The 25,202-nt window shown below is 40.9% G+C and overlaps 1 protein-coding gene across 1 annotated transcript in view; it reads left to right on the top strand.

Annotated features, from left to right (window-relative positions):
• Positions 1-25,202, top strand: part of astn2 (astrotactin 2) — a 395,991-nt gene that overhangs the window by 250,040 nt on the left and 120,749 nt on the right. The window contains exons 12-13 of the mRNA XM_074618826.1: positions 14,228-14,394; positions 18,730-18,918. Of these exons, the coding sequence (XP_074474927.1) occupies positions 14,228-14,394; positions 18,730-18,918 (356 nt within the window). The remainder of the gene's footprint in view (positions 1-14,227; positions 14,395-18,729; positions 18,919-25,202) is intronic.

Here is a 25,202-nt window from a genome sequence, read left to right as displayed (position 1 = left end):
GAGGACAGTATCGGACCCAATACCCGATACTGGTATCGATGCATCCCTACTCCACCCCATATGGAGTTTCATGCTGTCTGTACTACTTCCCCCTTCTGCTCCTGAGGTTGCAGTCATGTTCTTTTAAACCTTCTTTTGGTGATCTACATGTGAATTGATGATAAAACCTACTAGTGGGTGTAATAGGCCCCTATTGACCCATATCTATGGTGCTTATAGCGACCAATGATGCCCAATAGCCTCACAACTGTCTTTTCAGCTGTTGATGAGGCAGTTTTTGTTTTTTCAAGTAGAGCCTTATTGTAGGCTAGATACATGTTGATAATGCACAATACAATTCCCTTTTGTTGCACAAAAATATAACAGACAACTGTCTGGACAGATTCAAATGCCAGACATTATGGGAGCATGATATGTATCTCAACTAATCAAGTAGGAGGCTCCTTAACTTTCCATTTTTGTAAATCAAACTCTCTGTTGCTCAAGCATACAACGACTTGACAATAATTTGCCATACTTATTAAGAAATCTTTCTTCCGTTAATCTCTCTTGATCAAAAAAATGCTTGATACTGGAGTAAAAGTTTTTAATTATGTTGCAACACAGCAGCATAGCAGTGGAGAGAACCTCATTGACAGATGCGTGCTGCATGAACAGCAACAATCTAGCATTTACCCAGCGGTGTGGAATGAACGGTCAAATTCTCGTTGAACCTGTGGTCAATGTACCGTGTCATCCGCTGTGTCTGTGTGAGAAAGGGGTATTACTGATGCACTCTGTGAACTCTCCCGGGGCTGCATGGTGAAGTTCAAAACTCTGTGTAAACATGGCTTCTCCTGGTAGCTTGCCATTTTTAAAGTTTAAGTTTGACAACTGCGGCACATTGTGGTTTTCTGTGCTTTACGCGAACGGTGGAAATGTTTGTCTTCATGGCACATTATTGTATCCGGCTACAGTATCAGTCTTCCTAATGGACGTACTCGGAGGCTGAGCAGATGGTAGGATATTAGTGGCATATTTTTCATCAGTTGATATCCCTTTTGGGACATCTCTGGTAAAGTTGTTTGGATGCAGGGGTTGGCAAAGATGTATTTTTTTTAACACCAACCATCATGCAAAAGTTTAATTTTGGCCCGTCAAACTCCAGTGGTTTATAACAGTTTAGAGGAGACAGATACCGTTGTCTCCAATCTCATTTTTAAGGCGCTTGTAGGGTGTCCCAGTATGCAAGAGTTTATTAAAATGTGTGGCACACTCCAAAAGTCAGGAATTAAATGATGAGTTGTCAGCGCAGAGCCAGATTTCCGCTCGGTTGCCTCTGGTTTGCATAAAGAGTCATCAGGGAGGAAGAAAATGGCAACTTCACCCAAACAAAAGTTTTGCGCAAACCCTCATCACCCTAAGCCCTCTACCCAGCACCCCCTGCATCTCCCCACAGCCATGCGTGCCTGACATCTGAGCGCCATGACTCCCCCCCCCCCCCCCCCCCCCCCCCCCCCTGCTCCGCTGTACAGTAGAGCACAGCACAGCTCAGTTTACCTCATTACCATTGAATTTCAACGCTTTTCTGTGTTTAAAACAAATCATAATAATTCTTTCGTCCTTTCACTCTGACACTGTTGGTTAAATGCCGGATCAAGTGTGTCATTCGATGCACGTTAACACTGCTGCAGCCAAGGGCGGGAGTAAAGATCTGTGTACAATGCAATACAGTTCAGTAAGTGGCCTTCAGAGGGGGAATATTAGCAAGCATTTGCAACATAACAGTAAAACTAAAATACATAATGGTCAATAAATGATCTAATCTAATGTGCAGTCACCGATTATCCAAGCCAGTATGGGTGAAAATACCAACCTGATCTCATGGGAAGGCGTACAGTATAAATATAGCACAACATTTCAAGGACATTCTGTGTGTTATGAGAACGCATTTTAGCATTTTTCGCATGTCATTTGTAGGCCACGCAACGAAACTACGGTAGCAGTTCGGTTTAGACAACATAGCCACTCACTTAGGTTTAGGAAATTCATCATGGCAGGCTTAAAATAAGTACGTAAACTATGTAAAAAACATACGGAAACAACGCAACAGAAGTAGGGAAAACACGTAAAAACAAGTTGCTAACATACCTTCAAAATAACTCGACAACACTTTAGGACACAAACATTTATGCGTTTGGTTGACATTAGGGCTGTCAATCGATTAAAATATGAATCACGATTAATTGCATGATGGTCCATAGTTAATTGCGATTAATCGCAAATGAATCGCAGTTTTTATATGTTCAAAATGAACCTTAAAGGGAGATTTGTCAAGTATTTAATACTCTTATCAACATGGGAGTGGGCAAATATGCTGCTTTATGCAAATGTATGTATATATTTATTATTGGAAATCCGTTAACAACACAAAACAATGACAAATATTGTCCAGAAACCCTCACAGGTACTGCATTTAGCATAAAAAATATGCTACAATCATAACATGGCAAACTGCAGCCCAACAGGCAACAAGAGCTGTCAGTGTGCAAACAAACTGCATGTGATTATCATAAAGTGGGCATGTCTGTAAAGGGGAGACTCGTGGCTACCCATAGAACACATTTTCATTCACATATCTTGAGGTCAGAGGTCAAGGGACCCCTTTAGATAATGGCCATGCAAGTTTTAAATTTGGAGCGTTCTTTAACCTCCTTCGCGACAGGGTAGTATGACATGGTTGGTACCAATTGAATCCTTAGGTTTTTCTAGTTTCATATGATGCCAGTATCTTCACTCTAGCTTTAAAACCCGCTACAACCTACAAAATCGCAAGTTGCCTTAATGCGTTAAAGAAATTAGTGGTGTTAAATCAAATTTGCGTTAACTGTGACAGCCCTAATTTACATTGAAGTCAATACAGACTACATGGCTTAAAAAAATGACATGCCTAAAGCAAGAACGGTGTTATCATACGCCATTCAATGCGACCGGGCTGGTAAATACAGTATGAGCAACATCAGTGAACAACTGAAGCTATAGTTAAGGAGACACTCACTCATGGGGGGGGTTCCAATATTTAATAATAGGTTATTTGACAAGGCAATGTTGAATTGGAACCAAATTCAGTCAATTCAACTCCGGCTCAGTTCCAAACCCAAGCAAACATGAAATGGATTAAGAAAAGAGTATTAAATCACACAGGCTTTATTCCCCAAGTAACAGGTTAGATACCCAGAGAAAGATTAGTCTTTCAATTTCCTCTCCCCGTCTGATAATTCAATAGACGTGGGTGGGCTGTTTTTTTGACATGAAATACAGATAATATCTGTTTTTCTTTGTGGCAAGATTGAGATATCAAGAGGAGCAGAAAATAGTTATTGCTCGCCTGCTGCAGTAAATTGTTGTATATTGCTGCTATATTAGTAATAACCTTCGGTGGAATCTGCAAGGAGGTATATCTGTCTCTCTCTTCTATATATATATGTGTGTCTATCTCTGCCTCAGAGGCTAATATCATAAACTTCATATGTATAGATTTTCTGAATTAAAATGATCCATCTATTCAACCACTTTTCATCAATATGTCAACTACTGAAAGCAGTGTTAATATTTGCTTTCTTGACATAAACAAACTCATCATTAACAGACCAGGTCTCTGTTGTCTCCGGCATCAAAGGAAGCACATAACAGCGGCTCTTTAAGTGCCTCCGGGCGATCAAGCTGAGCTGGGGAGCAGCCGAGTCTGGAACAAAGCTATCCTTCACTCTCACAAGGGGTTGCGTAGTCATCTGTTGTGTTGTCACCACTAAATAAAAAGGTGGAGGAGCAATCCAGGCAACACGGCTTTTTAAATACAGTCGGTCCCCGCAGCGTTGTAGGATAGACTCATCCCGATTAGCCGAGCACAAACAAATGCAGATTTTTCACAGTGCAGACGTCTGAAGACGAGCGCTCGAGATTAAATCTGTTAGAGATATAGAACAAGGCATTATGTTTTTATGTATATCCGTCCAGATATACTGTATGTTTGCATATGTAAACAAGAGAAATAAGAGGATCAAAATCAAAGAAGACGAGCTGAATCTATTTTAAAGAGTCTATTTTTTTTGCCTTCGGGGCAACACCATTCCCAATAGCTGAGAAATAACTGTGTTTCCTCTCTGACGATTAAGAATGAATTCACATGGATATGAGGAACAAACAGCTGGGTTGAGACTTCTCATTCCTCACCGGGGGGACCGCATTGCACCCCTCGCAAGTTTTTTTTTTTTTGCTCTCACAGCAATAAAACTGTTGTGCCTAATTTAACCCGTTTGAGCAGCGTCGGAGCTGCAGGGCATGCATCTCTGCCACCTCTAAACCAGATTAGGGCTGTCAAATATGCTTTTAGAGTATTTGATTCTTCCCACACCTGTCAGTTTTGATTTAGAGCTTTGTCGTTTCATGGACTTTTTTTTTTGGTATTTTTTGTTTTTTTTGTGAAATAGTCATGCACATCTTCCTCATATTGTTTCCTTATTATCCATATTTTTTATCACTGAAAAGATCCTGTCTAATCTTGACAGTTTACGGCTTTTTCCTTGGCCACGTTCTTGTTGTAAATTCCAACCGCTGCAGTGGGAATATTCAGGATATGTAAAAGTCCTCGGTCACTGTTCACTGTTCTCTTCGCTCTCTGAAATGTGTAATGGCCTCTAAGTACGAACATCTGTGCATCTTAATTTTGACAAGATCATTAAGAGACAGAGTTCTCGATAGATTATGCTCCGTCCCTGATTAAAGCTGAGGGCAGTAACGGGTAATTAGGAGAATGAATAGCGTTCATTCGGAATGTGCGGACTTTAATTTGTAAGGGGTGATCTATGCGTGGTATATAACGTGTGAGAGAAGATGTATGTGCGGTAATATTTCATGCATACTTACTTTTTCTTCATTTTTCTTTAATGTCTTCCAACCTGCCTTTTTATTTCTAACCCCCATATAGAGGAGTGAAATACCGTCGCTCTGCTACTTACAGTAATGGGGTCATAAAATTCTCATTTGTGATTGCCCCCCCAGAGAATACATACACATTCAATCCTTAGTGTTATATGTAAAGCAGATATACAGGTGTAAAAAGGAGGAAATGTAAACATCCGACCCATTGGATTTAATCTAATAGTTGAAGCTGTTAATTATAGTTTGTAAGTACAAAAAACACACACAGCCACACGTGTGTCTAATGCATCCTTTTTGCTGGTTCTTTTAAACATTTATGATATTCAATATTAAGTCATTACTCAATTGCCATAATTTTTAATGCATTTTCAATTCATTATAACAAAGTCTCAGTCAATAAAGTTGTTTCTAGGGCTGTGCAATTCGTCAAATTCCAATTACAACTTTGGATAATCGACCTAAAACATTTTGCAATGCCGCGCTCGTTTTGTCTTTTCATAAATCTAGCGCACCCCTTTCACTTACGCGATGCCCCGTGGTGGTGCACCACGATCGGCTCTAGGTCGGCTTGGAAAGGCCCGGGGAGGAAGGTGACGCTTTACAGGACCCCTCACCTGCTTAGTGCTTGCCCTCTCTGTCCACAGTTAATCATGATTGATCGCAAATTAATCGCACATTTTTTTATCTGTTCAAAATGTACCTTAAAAGGAGATTTGTCAAGTATTTAATACTTTTATCAACACGGGAGTGGGCAAATATGCTTGCTTTATGCAAATGTATTTATATATTTATTACTGGAAATCAATTAACAACACAAAACAATGACAAATATTGTCCAGAAACCCTCACAGGTACTGCATTTAGCATTAAAAAATATGCTCAAATCATAACATGGGCAACAACAGCTGTCAGTGTGTCTTACTTGACTATGACTTGCCCCAAAACTGCATGTGATTATCATAAAGTGGGCATGCCAGAAATTCCATTTTCATTCACATATCTTGAGGTCAGAGGTCAAGGGACCCCTTTGAAAATGGCCATGCGAGTTTTTCCTCACCAAAATCTAGCGTAAGTTTGGAGTGTTATTTAGATTCCTTCTCTTCGACAAGCTAGTATGACATGGTTGATACCGATGGATTCCTTAGGTTTTCTAGTTTTATATGATACCGTTGTCTTCGCTCTAGCTTTAAAACTGAAAAAAAAATCACAAATTGCATTAATGCGTTAAAGAAATCAGTGTTATTAAATTAGCTAAATTGTTTACTAGAGCACAAAGTTCTTCATAGATCAAGCCTCTTCATTTAGCTCTCAAAGTGCACCACATTGATGCATTTAACTTTAAAATGGTAGCTACATATGAGTCACTGTTAAATAATCATGATCTCAATATTGACTATGTTTATGATTTTTGCCATAATCGACCAGCCCTAGTTGTTTCTGTGTCGTCCAAAAGGCTGCAGTAGATCTCTATGCCCTGTTCTCATTGTGCTGCCATCCCAGAATCACCACAGAAGCAAATGCAAATCCCACTAACCTCCCTCCCTCCCCATCAGCCCTTGTGTCTTCGGAGAGTGGTCCGAGCTGAAAGAGCAAGTAGCTAGTTGCCAGCGCTAATGGCTAACCTTAAGTCCTTTCCATTCAACCGAGGAGTGATGCGTGACAGTTGTGAATTACAGGCAGCTATTCCCACGGCTCTGGCTCCCGTGTGATGAATGGCTCCAATCTCGTTCAGCGGGAGGAAGTTAGCATTACATTCATGAGATACAGTAAATGGATCTGAGACTGCAGAGCTTTCCCACTGAATGTTGAACATGCGGGACTTTGTCCAGAACGGTACGTGTGAACAGGGCACAAAGTTTGTTGCGCGTCTGTCCTTTTTTTTTAGAAAATGTTATCGCTCATTTTGTTTTGTTTTGTATAGCTGATTTAACCTTATTTCAGGGTTCATTTGAACCCTTTGTGTGAAAGCTGCCTTTATTCAATCTTATGCGATAGTGATCTGAATAACACAATCTTGCAATTATGAAAAGGCTAATTATGAGAAAGGAATCTCATAGTTAGAAGAACATAGCCCCTGATTATGTTTAGTTGAGTCACTACTGGTGGTGGATTTGTAAATCATTCTGGTGATCGGCAAATTGCTTTTGGGCAAACACTTAGCAGTCCCATGACCTGTCACCCCTTTCCTTTGACATAATATCTTTTCCATAATTGCTTCGGCAATTGTTAGCGTATAAAATGGAAAGGTCCAAATGTCAAAACACTCAACGACAAAAACTGTTTTCTCTCCAGCTTGTCCCCCATCTGCATTCAAATCTTATGCTTCATGGGTTTTTTTTTCTTTCGCAATATCCTTGATAGCTGGAGAGCAGCTGCTGCTCTGAGGGCTTTCAAAGCTTTGCAGGTTTCCCATTTAGCAGTGGTGTTCTTTCCGGTTTGACATTTCATTGCTGATGAGATGACACACAACAGTGGAGAGAGCATGCTCTATACACAAGTTTCAGATTTAGTTCGAGTCCAGAGCTCTTCTTACAATTTATCTGTCAGGAAAGCTTTTTGAAAATAGTGTTTTTTTGTCTGCTTAACTCCTAAAAGTGTTGAATGGAACTGGAACTAGCTGTTTATTAGAGCTGACATTCAAGCTAGCGTCCCTATTTTCTCTTGTCCTGGCTTATATTTCATGCTTTTCACAAACATCCCTCTCACATTGTTGAGCTCTCTGGCTCTCTTTGTATCTCAGCTGGCTCTCGTCTGATTTCTGACTCGATTTCCCTCCTAATTTCCCCTGTCCTGCATTACATAACCGTTATTAAAACCCCACCAAATGAGGCCTTTAATTGCTTTCACGGTTTATTATAAAGGAGAATCTTGTTTACTGCTGGCCAGGGGACGTTACAGAACAAGATGTATCGACAGTCGAGATCCGTTTAGTTGAGCAACACTGGAGGGCGAGAAAAAAAATCACCCAGATTTTTCTATGTTTTTATGTCTTTCGGCACAGTCTGGGTAAAAAGAGGAAAACAACATTGTCATTAGTGTGAGTGGTCCCACCAGAAAGCCTTTATTTCAGTGGTGTCTATGACATGGGACATGGCCTGATGAAACTATTAATCACTGATCATAAGTCACACGCAGTAAAATGCTGGGGGGTTATGGTGACTGCAGATATTGACAAGCTGCAGATATGAAGCCAGCAGCAGATGAAGTGTTGGCTTTCGGGTGTGTATGTGTATACCATATATACTGTAATATCTCCCACGGTGATAAACAACTGTGAGAGTTGAACATTACAGCATATAAACATGTTCTAGTAGAAACACACAATACAAGTATAAACCTGAAAATGAGCACGATATGGGACCTTTAAAAAATTGCTCAAACCGATTAATCGATTATCAAAATAGTTGCTGATTAATTTAATAGTTGACAACAAACCGATTCATCGTTGCAGCTCTACAACATACACCACCTCCCTATAATTCCCCCTCTTACCTGATGACCCCAATCCAGTGAATAGAGCTATCATATACAGTATATTTTTCTATATTCATTATATTGCTATATAGCCTATAAGCCTGAATTTATTCCTTTTTTCTCTCGATAATTTCACTTCAAACTGTTTTGTTCATTTTGCACTCAAGTTCTTCAAATGAGAAAATACTAGTACTTTTCATTTGTTAAGTATTTAATTCACACAGGAGTATACAACAATGCCATGTGGTTATCTCGTATACTATTTATTTATTGAATTACCAGAAAATATGCTATATTGTGATATACTGTATATCATTATCGAGTCATGAAATGACCTATATCGTGATAGATTTTTTCCATACACCCAACCCTACCTCAAATTCAATTCATTTTGAGTTTCAACTGACTTTAAGTGGTTTATCTGAAGTCATTTGACTACTGAGAGCAGGGGAAACACTTCTTCTAGAGCTCTCTTAACACTAACACAAAAACAAGAAACCACAAAACAAATAATAAATACAACACGCTTATTAAACAGTCTGAACCTCGAGCAACGGTGGGCCGACTTTATTTTTGTAAGTAGCAGAAATACACCCAACACCTACTGTACCGAGAGCATCTTGTGTCATCACACCTCACACACCCACCATCAATCCCACGTGCACAGGCACACACAGAACACGAGGAATCGCAGATGAGTCAGTGAAAGTGGTGAACAGTGCTCTGCAAACTGTGAAACACTTTCAGAGTCTCTCGCCGCTCTTCATTTTAAACCAACAGAACCGTCGCATCGATACTCACGAAGGAGAAATCCCAGCAGCACCTGTAGCTCTGAGAAAAGGGATGTGCTGGTTGTTAAAAACTACATCTTTCTGTGGCTGATGTCTGAGTGTCTAAAGATTGTTGGATTTGAGCTCCAGCATATATGAAATGTTAATAGCAGCAGCCCTTTCTACCTTTCAGTGAATGGTAAATAAGTGCCGTTTTCTAGCATCCGATGTCTCACTCAGTAGGATAGAATATATGACATGACAGTCAGAGCAATGACACATTACCAAACTGTGAATCTCAGATGCTCTCGCAAGGGGATAAATTTACTTTAAAAGCTTCTTGATGTGGCTTCTCTGTACACGGTTGTCTTTCCTTTTTTCTTTCAAGACGCCACTGTGCCGTCAACACTTGAACACATCTTCTAGATATAATTGTTTCACACCCGGGCGTCTACTTTAATGGTGGTAAACTGGCACGATCGGCAGTAACACTACAGAGCAATGTTTTGAAACGCAGTGAAATGGAATCTCTCATTAGTGCAATACTGTATATTACCGCCGTGTTGGGTGTGGGAACTCTGATGTAATAGTAATATGAATATCACGCTGACAGCCTGAGGTTGTGTAGTAGTGTATTATGTGATGTTCAACTGGCAAACAGATTCTTCACTTTATTTAGAGATCCTCTGACAGTAACACTTAAAGCTGCAGTACAGTCACTTTGAGCAAATATGCTAAAAAGTTATTTTTATAAAACTGTCACTATATCCTGACAGTAGTGCATGAGACAGGTAATCTGTGAAAAAAAAAAATCTTAATGGCATTTGCAAGATTTCAACGTGCCCAAAGGAAAACGACCAATCAGAGCCAAGGAGTCTCTAATGCAGCTGTCAATCACTGCTTGTGAAACTCCCATCAAACGGACAAACTAGGCAGCGCTGATAAAATATGAATCAATATTCTGTTACTGTAATGCCTACTTCTCAACTCAAATGGTTTCAGAAACATGTTGTAGTGTACTGTTAAGCTTACGGTGACCTGACGTCCTGGTTTGTCCGGGACAGTCCCGGTTTCAAGCTGACGTGTCCCGAGTCCCGACACATATCTGTAAAACACTCAAATGTCCTGGTTTTCAACAGTCACTAACACTTTGTCCCGGTTTTCACTACAACAATAATAATAATAATATACTTACATAGACTTTTATCATGTTCCACTCATTAATTAATTTGTGCGCATGAGATAGGTATACAAAGAGCCAGCACAGCACACCGCTGCAGTCTCTATAGAGAGTGATGTTGCACGCGGTCAAGCCACAATTACGCACAGACGCAACAGATATTCGCTGCATACATTTAGTATAGTTTTGATCCACAGAACCCCTCGTGCTTATACAGTATATGCACATCAAACGGGTCGTTTTGATTAATTATTCTACACAGTTCCTTCTGCGCATCAACAGGCATTTCGCTCTTCTTATAACTCCCTCAGGACCGGCCGTTCCGTCTTTCACCCGGACGGTGTCTCCATCCTGGCCAAAATGTCGTCTGAGCTCCACAATTTTAATTATAATAGCCTGAGACAAAACAAGTTCAAAAATAATGTACGTAGGCCCAAACAACAATACGTTTCCTCTGAGGGAAACTCTCTACAGGACTCCCAAACTGTCAGTGTGTCATGAGGGGAATAGTCCTGTGATTAAAGGGGGGAGAAAGTAGTGAATGTGATGAGTCATGATTGTCACTCACAGCCTCTAATACCTTCTTTCTGATCCCGCTCCGTGCTCAAATGCGCCACAGGTGCGCCAAGTTAGCCATTCTGATGAAAACGCCTATGGTGCGTGCATATTAGTGCGGTACACTTAAGTGTCCCGGTTTGGGGGTTTGAAAATATGGTCACCCTAGTTTAGCTGTAAAATGAGAACATTTGTGACCCGGCCGCCATGTTGAAAACAGTCGAGCCAAAACCAAGCACCGCCCACCGGCCGGAGCAAACTAAGAAATAGGCATCACAGTAACAGAATCTTGATTCATATTTGATCAGCTGCCTAGTTTGAACGTTTGATCGAAGTTTGTGAGTTTTGTAAGGAGTGATTGACAGCTGCCCAGAGACTGCTCGGCTCTGATTGGTTGTTTTCCTTTGGGCAGTGCAATCTCGCAAATGCCATTAGGAGCCCCAGGAGGACACAGATGATCATGATTTTTTTTTAAGGATTATCTGTCTCATGCTTTACTGTCAGGATATAGTGACAGTTTTATGAAAATCACTAACTCAAAGTCAGCGACTGCAGCTTTAAAGCAATACCTATAATATTACACTGACAAAAAAAATACCATAAAATCACTAAATGAGTCTGTTGAGGCACGGAGCACAACATGCTGCTCTTGTCAGTGTCAAAAGATCCTTGATCATATCTTTACAGGTTGAGTGCGCCGTCTCTACCGCAAACACTTATGGTTTATTATGTATATATATTTTTTTCTGATTGCATGTTCATTTTGCAGTTGCCAACCTCTCCAGCCCTGCAGTACACGCTGCGCTCAAAGCTTTTTTTTCCCTCTTTTCACCATAAAATCACTGTAGAGTATGAAAAAATAGTCGCATAAACATAACCCCAAGTGAAAGAAGAAAGAAAGATCACGGTTTACTAAAGGAGCAATTCAAAATAATACAGCAGTAAAGTGTTTAAAATGCAATAAATCATATGCAAATTGCTTATAAGAATATTAAATAAATATTATCATTAACAGCATTTTGCCTCACATAAGCTGAGTCAGGAGAAAAGTTCCCCAAGTGTGACCTCTTTGTTTTGTTTGCGTATCAATCTTTTTGTTTACATCCGAGATGGATAATGCAACCCGAATCGTGAACAGTAGGCTATTAAGTCTACAAGTTATTAATGTTTTGTAAAATTAAATTTTTAATGGAGTCCAGCTTTGTTATGGAATGCATCTGCTGTTGTTGCATTTATGCTTAATTGGTATTTCTAAAGCTGGGGGAAATATAATTGATTAAAAAAGAAAGAAAAAACACCTCTTAAATGTAATGCTGTAACGTAAATTAGCCAATCGGAAGTAAGTGTATTGGACCCAGTGTTCCCCTCCACATTTCTGTCCAGAGTGTGTGTGTGTGTGTGTGTGTGTGTGTGTGTGTGTGTGTGTGTGTGTGTGTGTGTGTGTGTGTGTGTGTGTGTGTGTGTGTGTGTGTGTGTGTGTGTGTGTGTGTGTGTGTGTGTGTGTGTGTGTGTGTGTGTGTGTGTGTGTGTGTGTGTGATTTGTTTTGTTTGCTGGTAAAACCGAATGATGAACTGTAACAGAAGGCTCATTAGAATATACCGCCCACGGCTTGAGAAGTACGTTTGCAAAGGTGCAACATATTTTTCTCGCAAGCCAATCAGAGCAGTGAGCAGAGAGTTATGTTTAGAAGGACTCCAGTGCGTCATCGAGCCATGATTTCAGCCCCGCCTTAAAAAATCATGAACACAAAACTGGCGAAAAACAGTCCACAATCCAGTACTACAGTGTTCACAGCCTTTGCACATGTTTTCAGTAATAATTTTCCAACATTTATAATATGTTTAGAAACAAATCTCTGCATTTCTTTTACATGGCCCTTAAAGAAATTAGTGGCGTTAAAACGAATTTGCAAGTATGAACCTGGAAATGAGTATGATATGTCCCTTTAATTACCCAACCTTCACCGATGACTACACCGATCAGTCTCAAAATGCCCACATTTTGAGGTTCTGAGTATGAATATTATATTATAATATCTAACACCAGTAATTTACTCAGCTTTTTAAGTTAATTGTTCCCCTTTTTTTCTCCAATTTTGAACGGACAACTCCCCACACACTAAACTCTTTTGTCATTGCTTGCGCTCCTTGTTGGACTTAGGAAGGTGTAGACATCCCATGTCTCCTCCGATAAACACGGAGTCCCCCCGCCACTCTTTTCCACCTGTCAGTGTGGAGTCTCACCAGGAGAGTGTAACACGTGTGGAGTTGTGTTTGGCATGAAAGAATACAAACACAGACCTCGAGGAGTGAGATGAGCTGCGAGGATGATTCCAAGCTGCCAGTTCGCAGTGTCTCATATCTTTAATCACATAAAGACCTTTGTGTTTTTCTGTCTCCTATCAAAATAAGATAATTGCCATCTTTCATTCCTCTATCTTTGAATTCCTCAGTATCCCACTGCCCGCTCCTCCTCTCTCATCGTACTATCTTCGCCTCCTTGGTGCCGCCTCATCCTGATTAATAATAATAATAATAATAATATCTTGGATTTATATAGCGCCTTTCATGAAACCCAAGGACGCTTAACAAAGACATAAATAAATACAACAAATGTAACAGTAGCTAGAGGCCATAGGCCTTGGTGAAGAGGTGGGTTTTGAGGAGTCTTTTGAAGGTGTCCAGAGATGGTGCGTTGCGGAGCTCTATGGGGAGAGAGTTCCAAAGTGTGGGGGCTGTCACACTGAAGGCTCTGTCCCCAAAAGTTCTCATTCTTGTGTGAGGGACGGAGAGCTGACCCGTGCCTGAGGATCTAAGGTTCCGGGGCTGTGTGTAAGGGTGGAGGAGGTCAGATAGGTACTGAGGAGCCAGGGCGTTGAGGGATTTGTAGGTGAGGAGGAGGATTTTGTAGGTGATGCGGGACTTGACCGGGAGCCAGTGGAGGTGGATGAGGGTGGGGGTGATGTGCTGCCAGGGCTTGGTGCGGGTGAGAACCCTGGCAGCCGAGTTTTGCACATACTGGAGCCTGTCCAGGGCTTTGCTGGGAACCCCGGACAGAACTCCATTGCAGTAGTCCAAACGGGAGGTGACGAAAGCGTGGATGAGGGTTTCTGCCACAGAGTCAGAGAGTGATTGCCGGAGACGTGAGATGTTTTTGAGGTGGAAGAAGGCGGATTTGGTGATGAACCTGATATGAGATTGCACACGCTGACCTCTGCGCCTTACTCTCTTCTTCACTCTCCCTAATTTATGTCTTCCTCTTCACCCTCTCTCCACATCTCCCACCCACCACCTCTCCTCCTTTCTCCGTCTCTCTTTTTTCTTGCAGTGTCCTGAGGGGCTGAGGCCAATGAAGGATGGCTCAGGTTGCTATGACTACTCTAGGGGCATTGACTGCACGGATGGCTTCAATGGAGGCTGCGAACAGCTGTGTCTCCAGCAGCTCGTGCCCCTCGAAGATGACCCCAACTCCAGCAACGTGCTCATGTTTTGCGGGTGAGAATAACTAACAGTAAATAAATTGAAAGGTGTCCGCGGGCGGGGGGATAAAGCTTCCTCGCGAAATAGGCTCCGTGAGTGATATTTCAATCAAGAAATTCTTCCTCAGGCAAATACTCACAGGAAGGAAATGAGCTATGCAAATGGAAAATAACCAATGTGTAATCACCAGATCACATCTATATGTGATGAAAGGCATTTTGCCCAGGATTACATATGAAAAAGTATTGTTTTAATATAATTACATATGCTATTGATGTTTTACAATATCAATATCAATCACCAGAGACCCCACGATACGATTTTATTACAATACTTAAGTCACGATATGATTTTATTGTAATTTTAAACATATTGTGATAAGATATATTATGATTTATTACATCTGTTTTATCTAATAAGATACCGTTTTCACTCTGTTTATCTCAGAGTTTTCATTCACATATCTTGAGGTCAGAGGTCAAGGGACCCTTTTGGAATTGGCCATGCCAGTTAAAATGTACCATGACTTTGTAGCGTTATTTAGCATTCTTCCCGACAAGCGAACAAGAGTTGTTAAGAGGTTAATAGTTAATATAATACAAGTTTTGATACTTGATGTCCGTGTATCGATACAATATTGCCACGCAAAATATTATTGCGATACTAGGCAAGGCAAGGCAAGGCAAGTTTATTTATATAGCACATTTCATACACAAAGGTAATCCAAAGTGCTTTACATATATAAAAGCTACGCTTTACTGTATATACTACGCTTTATTGATTTCTTCCCCCACCCCTGTTACCTGACTGGCCAACTCTGATGGCAAGCTTTTATGCTGTGTTCAGACCAAGAGCAAAGCAAAATATTCGCCTCGCTTTACAAGTATGAATGCCGCTATCATTTCTGTTCTTTCGCACTAGACACGCCGGAAAGTAGAAGGAGCTTGTCTCCATAGATACCAAGAACTTTTATTTTTTCCGCCATTTCCGCCATCAACCATGGAAGAATTAACCACAGTTACTGATTTGTAAATGTTGTGGAAGTCCCAGATATGTCAGAAAACCAAACACCGATGTGTCTGGGTTCATAACGTCACCCGGCGGCGAGCTGTATTCACATACAGCGCCATTTCACTGAATGTATCTAGCAAGCCACACGTCCCTACTGCGGTATGAATACAGATCGTGCTGTGATTTGACCGGGGGCCCCGCCTCCAACGCTGTATCCAGTTTTTTAATACACCCATGGTGAATACGCAGATGGCGCAAATTTTGCATGTTCCCGTTGCATCGCCCAGTGCAACTTTGCGTCTATTCGCCTATTTTGTATGTAATTGCGCTGCCCAAAAAGTTCGCTTGGCTCTTGCTGTGAACACGCCATTAGAAATGCTTTCATATATACGTGTAGACAGTTTAAATAGTACAAATACCAGTAGTATCTACATCAATTATTATGATGTATCCGTCTACCCCATTTGTCTGTAGAGAAGCTTGAATTTATCAATGCAGGTATTCAAAAAGGTGCATCAAGGATTAAACTTGAATCTTACTTCCTGTAAATTATTCAGCGATACATCCACCGCCCTCTTCCTCACCCCACACATGTTCCACTAAGCTGATACACTGTACTGTATGGGAACTGGGGGGAAGCTTTTTGAGCACCTTCCAGAGAACTACATATTTTTTTTACTAATGTGTGGCAAGAAAATCATGTTCCACGCCATTGTACCAACATTACCTTTCACCTCTCATATACACCAAGAGGGATGGATCAATGGGTTCGGGCTGTTTGTTCCGTGCTTGTCGGTGGAATTTCACAGCAGAAATCGTCTTTGCACTACTGCAACATGCTTTCTACTTTCTCTCCCATCGCATCTGTCATCTTTGAGGAGATTTCTACTTCTGCTTCTAAGACTGTAAGTGTAGAAGAATCCAAGTATGGCGTTTGGAGATATAGTACCGATCTGGTAACCAAATGCTGATCTAGTAACATTGATCATGCCACATTGCAACAAGGTTATAATATGTCTGAATTTTTCAATTAGTATTCATCATTAATTTGTTAATTTTTGCTAGATTTAGTTTAGTTTCAGTTTTTCAGAAAGGTTTAGCTTTTTTTATATTTAGTTTTATAGTAGTTTTAGTTTATTCTTGTTTGGGCCAGGTATAATGTCTCAGAATTATGTAGCTATATACTGTACATACAAGATACGTGGTTGGAGAACTGTGTAGGAACGGTCATAGTGTTTATTGTTTAATCTTCGTGCTAATTTAGTGAAGTAGTTGCACAGCGGCGTCTCCTGGAAGGTCAAGTCCGTTTCGTTTCAAGGTCACGAGAGTTGATAAATTATAGCTAAAAAAGAACAAACTGAAATGAATTTAGGTTGATTTTATTTTATTTGTATTAGATTTTTTTTACCCATGCAATACCGTTTCAGTTTTAAAGGATTTAGTTTTTATTTAGTTTCAGTTTATATATATTTTTCACCCATTATTTTTGTTGTAGTTTCAGTTTTAGTTTACTATAATAACCCTGGTTGCAAGTCGCTTTATTCATATGTCATTGGGGCCCACTTTTTGGGTTTCCTGGCAAGTGGGAACTCAACAGAGGGAGCAGGCTGACAGGTGAAGGATATCCTAATTCTCCTTGAGATGTGTCAGGTCTACAGTGTGAGATGGCATTTTTTTTTTCTCCCAGAACATCTTTAACTCCTTTACACTATGGGTGAACAGGCCAACAACAAAATGCAATTTGCAGCAATGTCCACTTTCCCCTAATGCCGTCAGTACAATTGATTTTCAATGAGGGCATCTGGGGAGGATGAATTTGTTTTTGTCAGTCAAGAGTATTGTCATTCCATCGGTGTGCAACACCCTCTGTGACATGCAAATGTCTAACTGTCGCTGTTGCACAATGGCGTGGGTCAAGCCATGACATTAATACAGCATACTGCATGGCATAGTTAGTGATGGTCTGTGGTTGAGCAAACCTTTTGGTTTACGGAATAAGAAATGGCTTTTTGCCTTCATGCAGCAGGAAGACACAGCTCCACCAGGTTCTGCTGCATGTTCAGGACAGCGTTGCCAATAACGGCAGTGTCCTCTTTCCCACTGAGGCGCTGAGACCTGACCGACTGCATGCGGCCAAACTTCAGCGCCAGCCGACAGCAGCAGATACCCAGATAAATGGAGGAGATTATGATAATTGTGACTGATTGCACAGTCCGCTGAATTCGCCATTGGAATGTGTTTCCAGCTTGTGTCCACAGTCTCTACAATGACAATGGCAAGTTCACTGCTGCACCAATGTTAAAGACATTTTAGCCAAAGCTTACAACAATAAAAGCCAGATTGTTTTTGACAACCTTGCTTTCGCACAGCCTGGACAAATTCTGACTAGGGCTGTTTAAATATTTAATTGTGGTTAATCACACATTTTGTATCTGTTCTAAATGTACCTTAAAGGGAGATTTGTCAAGTATTAAATAATCTTATCAACATGGGAGTGAACAAATATGCTTGCTTTGTGTAAATGTATGTATATTGGAAATCAATTAACAACACAAAACAATGACAGATATTGTCCAGAAACCCTCTCAGGTACTGCATTTAACAAAGAAATATGCTCAAATCATAACATGGCAAACTGCAGCCCAACAGGCAACAACAGCTGTCAGTGTGTCAGTGTGCTGACTTGACTATGACTTGCCCCAAAACTGCATGTGATTATCATAAAGTGGACATGTCTGTAAAGGGGAGACTCGTTGGCACCCAAAGAACCCATTTTCATTCACATATATTGAGGTCAGAGTTCAACTGACTCCTTTGAAAAATGGCCGTGCCAGTTTTTCCTCGCAAAAATTTAGTTTGGATCGTTTTTTTAGCCTCCTTTCCGACAAGTTAGTAAGACATTGGTACCCTAGGTTTTCTACTTTCATATGATGCCAGTCTCTTCACTCTAGCTTTAAAACTGAGCCCACTACAACCTGAACATTTGCAAGTTGTGAAATTAGTAGTGTTAAAACAGATTTGCGAGTTATTATCGCGTTAACTTTGACAGCCCTAATTCTGACTGCTAGTGTTTATATTTAGCTGGGTGGGTGCTGTCCGTAGATCGGTGGTAAGTGCTCTACAGATGTCAGAAATGCTGAAGAAAAGGGCTAAGATATTGGTAGTTTTCTCTTCCTGAATCGGTAATTTGTAGATTAAAGCCGTAAAAGGGGAACACCTATGTAGGGATTTATGCCACAATTCATCTTCTAATGCTCTTGCCATCAACTATGCATACATGTATCATTTCATATATTACATATTGTACATAACATTGACAGCTTTTGCCCTTCTCATCAGGTGTGTGCAGGAGTACAAACTGGCAGGGGACGGGCGCTCCTGCCTCCTGCTGTCAGACAACTGTGAGGGACCAAAATGCCCAAGGCAGGATGTCCGCTTCAATGACACCCTGTTTGGTGAGATGCTGCATGGATACAACAACAAAACCCAGCAAGTCAACTTGGGACAGATATTCCAAATGACCTTCCGGTAACTAGTGTACACACATTTACACTTTTGCACAGATGCACGCTGGTCGTCAGAGCACATTTTTTCCTATTGTTAGTGGCAATGCAATATATTGTTCTTTCCTTTTTCTTTAATCTGATTTAGATTCTTGTCTTGTGTTATGAATCATTTCTATTCTTTTTGTCTTTTTTGTCTCAACTCTGTCTGAAAAAGCATTATTTTATTATTTCTGCCGGTGTAGATTACACCGACAATCTTCCCTTTGAGACCTGTTGTTTTCACATCTTAACATCTTTTCTGCGTCTCCGAAGACACACCGCATCAGGAGCAGCGGTCGTCCTTTTATCAGTTTTGGGTTGCCGGAGAGATAGAAAAGGCTTGAGAGCTCAGCGGGGCAGCTCTGAGAAATCAGTAGTCGGGGGTTTGCGGTCGGGGTGCCGCATCTGTGTTTGCACAGATGTGTGTGCGTGAGAGAGAGAGTGAGAAGGGGATGAGACAGTGATGGCTGAGTGAGGATTGAGACTTATCCCAATGCGGGTTCTTCCTAAACTGTCAGCCCTCTGAAAACCTGGCTCACTCTGATAAGTCACATGCTGTTTGTGGAGAAATGCGCCTGTAATCACAGAGAGATGATGAGGGTCTATCTATGCACAAATACAACACACACACACGCACAAAAACACACTCAGCCAGCTGTCTCTTTGTCTGTCTTTTATTTGTTCACACATACACACATACACATGCAGTTTTTCAAGTAACCATGAAATGCTTTTCATCGGTTCTGACCTATGGGTCACGGTAGATGTGCTTGGCAAAACGCAGCCACTTGATGCGTCCTCTGTGGGTCCTCAGGGTCCCTCTGTACCATATAGTGTTTGGATTCAAGGTTTCTACAGCATGCACGGCACACCGAATACAGCTTGCATTGAAACAGAGAACAAGTTAACTTAGTTTTCACTTTCAGAAATTTGTGTTAAAGCTGAAGTAGGCAAGATTGGAGCAAATATGATTTAAAAAAAGTTATTTTTATAAAACGGTCGCTATACTGTGACAGTAATACATGAAACAGGTAACCTGAAAAAAAATCATGTGCCTCTGTGTCCTCCGGTGCTCCTAACGGCATCTGCAAGATTTTACATACCGGAGGAAAACAAGCAGTAAGAGCTGATCTGAGGTCTGCTGTCCAGCTACCGTCTATGAGAACCGGCTGTCAATCACTCACGAACTCCGATCAAATGGTCAAACTAGGCAGCGCTGATGAAATATGAATCAATATTTTGTTACGTTAATGCCTATTTCTCTCCTCAGATGTTTTCAGAATCATCTTGTAGTGCACGGTTTAGCTGTAAAATGAGAAAGTTTGTGACGCCGCCGCCGCCATTGTAAAATCTGTTGAAGGAACGCCAAGTTCTGGTCACATGACCGGAGCACAGCCAATAGGAAAGCTCTCTCTCTCTGAAATGACCTGTGATTGGTCAAAGTCTCCCGTCACGGGCTAGATTTTCTAAAGCCTGAAAACAGAGCCATGAGGAGGAGCAGGAGTCTAGTTATCTCATAGAACACTTGAATTACAATATGCTGAAAGGTTATTATGGAATTTTTGCCCAATGATGCCAAAAATATACTGCCTACTGCCACTTTAACAAAGTTTTCCCTTTCAGAAATTTGTGTTAATGATGATAAAATAATTTAAGATCCAGATGGATTTTATTCATAGTGTATTTAAGAAGTAGACGTAGTCACCGTGACGTCAACCATTGGTTTGTGTAATGCCGTTTTGAGTGAAGCCTCGAGTTCGAGTTTGTGTGAAGCTTCGAGTTCGGCATTTTGGCCGTCGCCACAATGTTTTTTTGCAACCAGAAGTAACACGAAAGGGTAAGCACAACTTTCATGAAGTGAAAACACACTGTGAAAGGGTTAAAGTTGTTAGACAAAAACACAGACAACTCCCAGACCGGACAACGCCGTGGTAGCGACCTGTCAATCACAAGGTAGCCACGGCCTAAAGCATCCCCTGCTTTATGGTCTATTTGACTCTAAATGGGACCATAATTTACTAAATGAACATCATGCTGTATTGAAGAAGACTTGAAACTAGAGATTGAGACCATAAACTCGTGTTTACAATGTTTACTGAGGTAATAAAATCAAGTGACCATTTTTTGAGATTCGTGTGGGGGGGGGGGAGACTTCAGAGAGCAGGTCCAAAGCACACTGGAGCACACAGATTTAAGACTTAATTTAAAGACTAACGTGTTGGCGCCAACTGCGTCTTCATCAGAGTCAAACAGATCTGAGACTCGCATCCTCTCAAAAAACCTCCCCTAGTTGGGAGATCTTATGATATTTCAATGTTGGATGTATTTATCAATATTATTATTATTATTACTAAATTATTTTTGATAGATGTACATGGATGTTGTCACTGAAACTGCTATTTATATATTTACTTCTATACTTCTCTCCTTCTCTCATTATATGATGTATGATTGTTTAACCTGCCTACATGCAGCTTATTGTTCCCTCCCCATTTTTCCAGCCTATGCTGAATCAGTTCCCAACTAGGGGAACTACTACATTTGAATTCTGATTTAGAAGTCGATTACCATGGCGACAGTTGAAGCTTCGAAGCATTCGGGTCAGCCCTAGAGACCATAAACCCATGTTTACAAAGTTTACTAAGGTAATAAATCAAGTGAGAAGTAGGGTCATTTTCTCATAGACTTCTATACAATCAGACTTATTTTTTGCAACCAGAGGAGTCGCCCCCTGCTGGCTATTAGAAAGAATGAAAGTTAAATGCTCTTCTCAGAACCCGGAGGTTGCCCACTGATTTTATATGACTGCATGGTGAATTTCATTGGGTGTAATCAAATGAGATCTCCTAATGCACAGAGAGGCCTTTTGTAAGTGTTTTCTTTGTCTACAGTGCTGCGCCGTGACTTTTATCATAAGACGTCCATATTTTTTCTTCAAAGGAGCCACACAAAAAAAGAAAAAAACAGTAATGCAAGCGATTAAAATCACTCTTTGAATCCATTGGAAAGCTGCTTTTCTGAAGTGTTCTCTCAGAAATGTACGATAAGTCAGGTACAGCAATTTCACATAATTCCTCATAGTAGCATTTAGTGTTGAAAAGTGCACTTCTGCCTTCATATTATTTTATTCTTCATATGAATATCGGTCAGGTGAAGTAGTTCTAGATGACATTAAGTTGAATTCATTTGCTAGTACACAGTTGTGTTGCTTGTGTCCTTGAAGATGCCTTTTGTGAAGCGGTTAAACTACCTCCCACCTCTTGAGTAGTAGGAAGCGTCTGGCTGCTGCATGTGTTGTTATTTTTAAAAGATGGCCAATAAACGCAGATCATTCTCATAGAATAAAAACAAGTATTTGCATAAGATGGGAATGCACTGGAGAGATTTCCAGCTGTTTAGCAGAGCATACGGCACCTCTCTGACTTGTCTCGACATTTGGTTTGTACTGAAGAACCGCACGTCGTGAGGTGGAACACTTTAGAGCTAGGACTGACATAAAGAGCTATAGCATTTAAAGGGGGGATTACTAACTTTGATCACCAACAGAGCTATGGGCTAAAAGGGGCTTAAAATCCATCTTAGGAGAATTTGTAAATGACTGACACGTCTAATATGGGAAAGAGACGAAGAGCCTCCCCAAAGGTTCAAGAGGCTAAACCAGTTGGGGAGTACCCGTTAATACACCAAACAGGGCACAGTTTGACAGATGAAACAAAGGCACACTTTGAGTATTTTTGAAACCAGGGGGGAAGCTGACAGTCTTGATCCATTTGCCCTCGAGCAGTAGAGAGCCCAGCGGGGTCTTCTGCCTCCAGACTCCAGCTTTACACACTGGGTTACATCAAACTAAGGCCAGTAAAGGGGATTTGAGCTCAAGCCCAGGGCTCTGGTGGGGTAATATACACACGACAGGTTTAAACTAGTCAAACACCTCGGCAGCCCTGAGACAAGCAATGAACGATCAGAGCTTCTTTATATGGGGGGAAGTACACAGAGTACATGGCACGCTGGGGGGGAAAATATCAGTTAATGTCATTGTGAATTGACAGACATGTTTGGCCTCTCGTAGTTTTCAACTGTTTTTGCTTAAAGGTCCCATATTGTAAAAAAAAGTGAGATTATCATGTCTTTTATATTATAAAGCAGGTTTAAGTGCTATATAAATACTGTTAAACTATCAAAACGCTCAATATACGGAGAAAAACACACAGCCCGTATTCAGACATTGTGCGTTTGAAATGAGCCGATTGCTGTCCATTTGTGATGTCACAAATATGCAATATTTAGACCATTGCACGGTTTTAAACATTCTAAATGTGTCCCAGTTTATTTCCTGTTGCAGTGGATGTAAATAACATCAGCTGACAGTAAAGTAAACATGGACCCAAATTGTTACCCAGCAATTCCGTTGAAATGCACTAAAACGGAGTGTTTCAGACAGAGGGTAAATATAGGTATATTCAGGCAGACGGTATGAGGAAAATAAAGTTGTTTTTTTAACATTACAGCATGTAAACATGTTTTAGTAGAAACACAAAATACAAGTATGAACCTGAAAATGAGCACAATATGGGACCTTTAAAAACTTGCCCCTAAAAAAATAAGTATACATCAGCCTGTAACAGTGGAGGGAAAAAGTCACAAGTGCTTAACTTTTCCATTTTCATCATTTTTAGTGATTGCCCCACTTTGGTCCAGCCTTGAACCATTGTAGCGAGGTCTCAGTCAACACCCAGCATCTCTCTGGTCCCGTCCACACTTTGCCAACTCCCTTTTATCCTTCTGCTGCAAGATTCACAGTTCAATACATGCACATGGAATTTAGAAATAGTGCTGCTGTTTCATTTTGTTCTTTGACATACACACATTGTGTATCGCACAAAAGATGCCGTCGGTGGTTGGATAGGTCGTACACATAGACTGTATATATAAGAAGTGGACGTAGTCACCGTGATGTCACCCATTGGTTTGTGGATTGCTGTTTTGAAGCATCAAGTTTGGCATTTTGGCCGTCGCCATCTTGGTTTTTGGGACACAAAACACAGGGTTTTCACCCAGAAGACCAGAGTTTGCATCCCATGCGAGACCAACAATGGGTAGTGTTAGGTTTCACTTTTGAAACTTAGTTTCATGTTTTTAAGCCAAAACATGATGTCTTTCCCTTAACTTAACTAAGTGGTTTGGTTGCCTAAAATGAAAGAAGTTGTAGTTTTGTTGCCTACACCTAAAGTGTTATAATTTGTTGCTTTTAAGTTTCACTTTCACTTTTACAACGTAGTAGGCGTAGTAGTCCCCTACTGGCCCACATCTAAGTTGCTTATAGCCTTCTTTTTGTAACCAGAGGAGTTAGAAAGAATGCAGGTTTAAGGCACTTCAGCATTGGCTTTACTTCTCAGACTCACTGGTTGTACGTACATCACCAATCGAAATCGAAATGCTTTAATGCTGCAAAGTAAATACTCACTAACTAAGTAACAAGCTTACAAAACATTTAATTAAGCTCTGTCTGAGAAAATGGATTTGTTTGTCTGTTAGACTTCTCATAAAATTGTAATAGGGGCTAATCTTATAATCTTTATAGATAGATGTGTCCCCCTACAAGCTCAAGGTAACTGCAGTCAGATGCACTCAATAAATATTTTATAAGAAGGGCAATACTTCCACTCACTGAACACCAAGTTTAAATGTAATGACTCCTCAGCTGCGGCTCTCCGTCCACCCTTTTTGTCTGGCTTCATAAATTGGTCAGACATTGTGGCTATTTATCTCCCTGAGAAGGTAAATCAGTGCTGCTGCCTTGCATCTGTTTTTGCGGTGCACTTACACTCCGTCTGCCCTGAGATTCCTGTAAAATACAAGACGCCAAACCGCATTTCCTGTCCCCGAACCTCAACTTTCATTTTATTACACCTGTGCAATTTGCACCTGCTCCTGGAAGCTAGAAAAATCTCCATGCTAATTGCGAGATGCATACTCCGTCGCACTTATCGTGTTCCCCTGGAGTCAGAGGCACACTTCACTGATTACATGCGGATGACAGGCGAAGTGCACTTCCCCGGCTGATGCGCCTCTTTGGATAAATAACACGTGTGTCTGTGGGTGCAGAGTGCATCTGAAACGGAGCGCCGAAAGCATTTATGCAAACCGACCTATACTGTACACACTTCAGCAGTTATTGGAGAGGGCAGGATGAGAAAGGAAAAAGAAAAGTTACTCTCTCAATCCATGATTGAACCCAAATTGGGGGTGGGGGGGAAAGCTGTTTAT

Source organism: Sebastes fasciatus, chromosome 19 (assembly GCF_043250625.1).
Source record: "Sebastes fasciatus isolate fSebFas1 chromosome 19, fSebFas1.pri, whole genome shotgun sequence".
Lineage (NCBI taxonomy): Eukaryota > Metazoa > Chordata > Actinopteri > Perciformes > Sebastidae > Sebastes > Sebastes fasciatus.
This window is presented reverse-complemented; position numbering and strand designations above follow the sequence as displayed.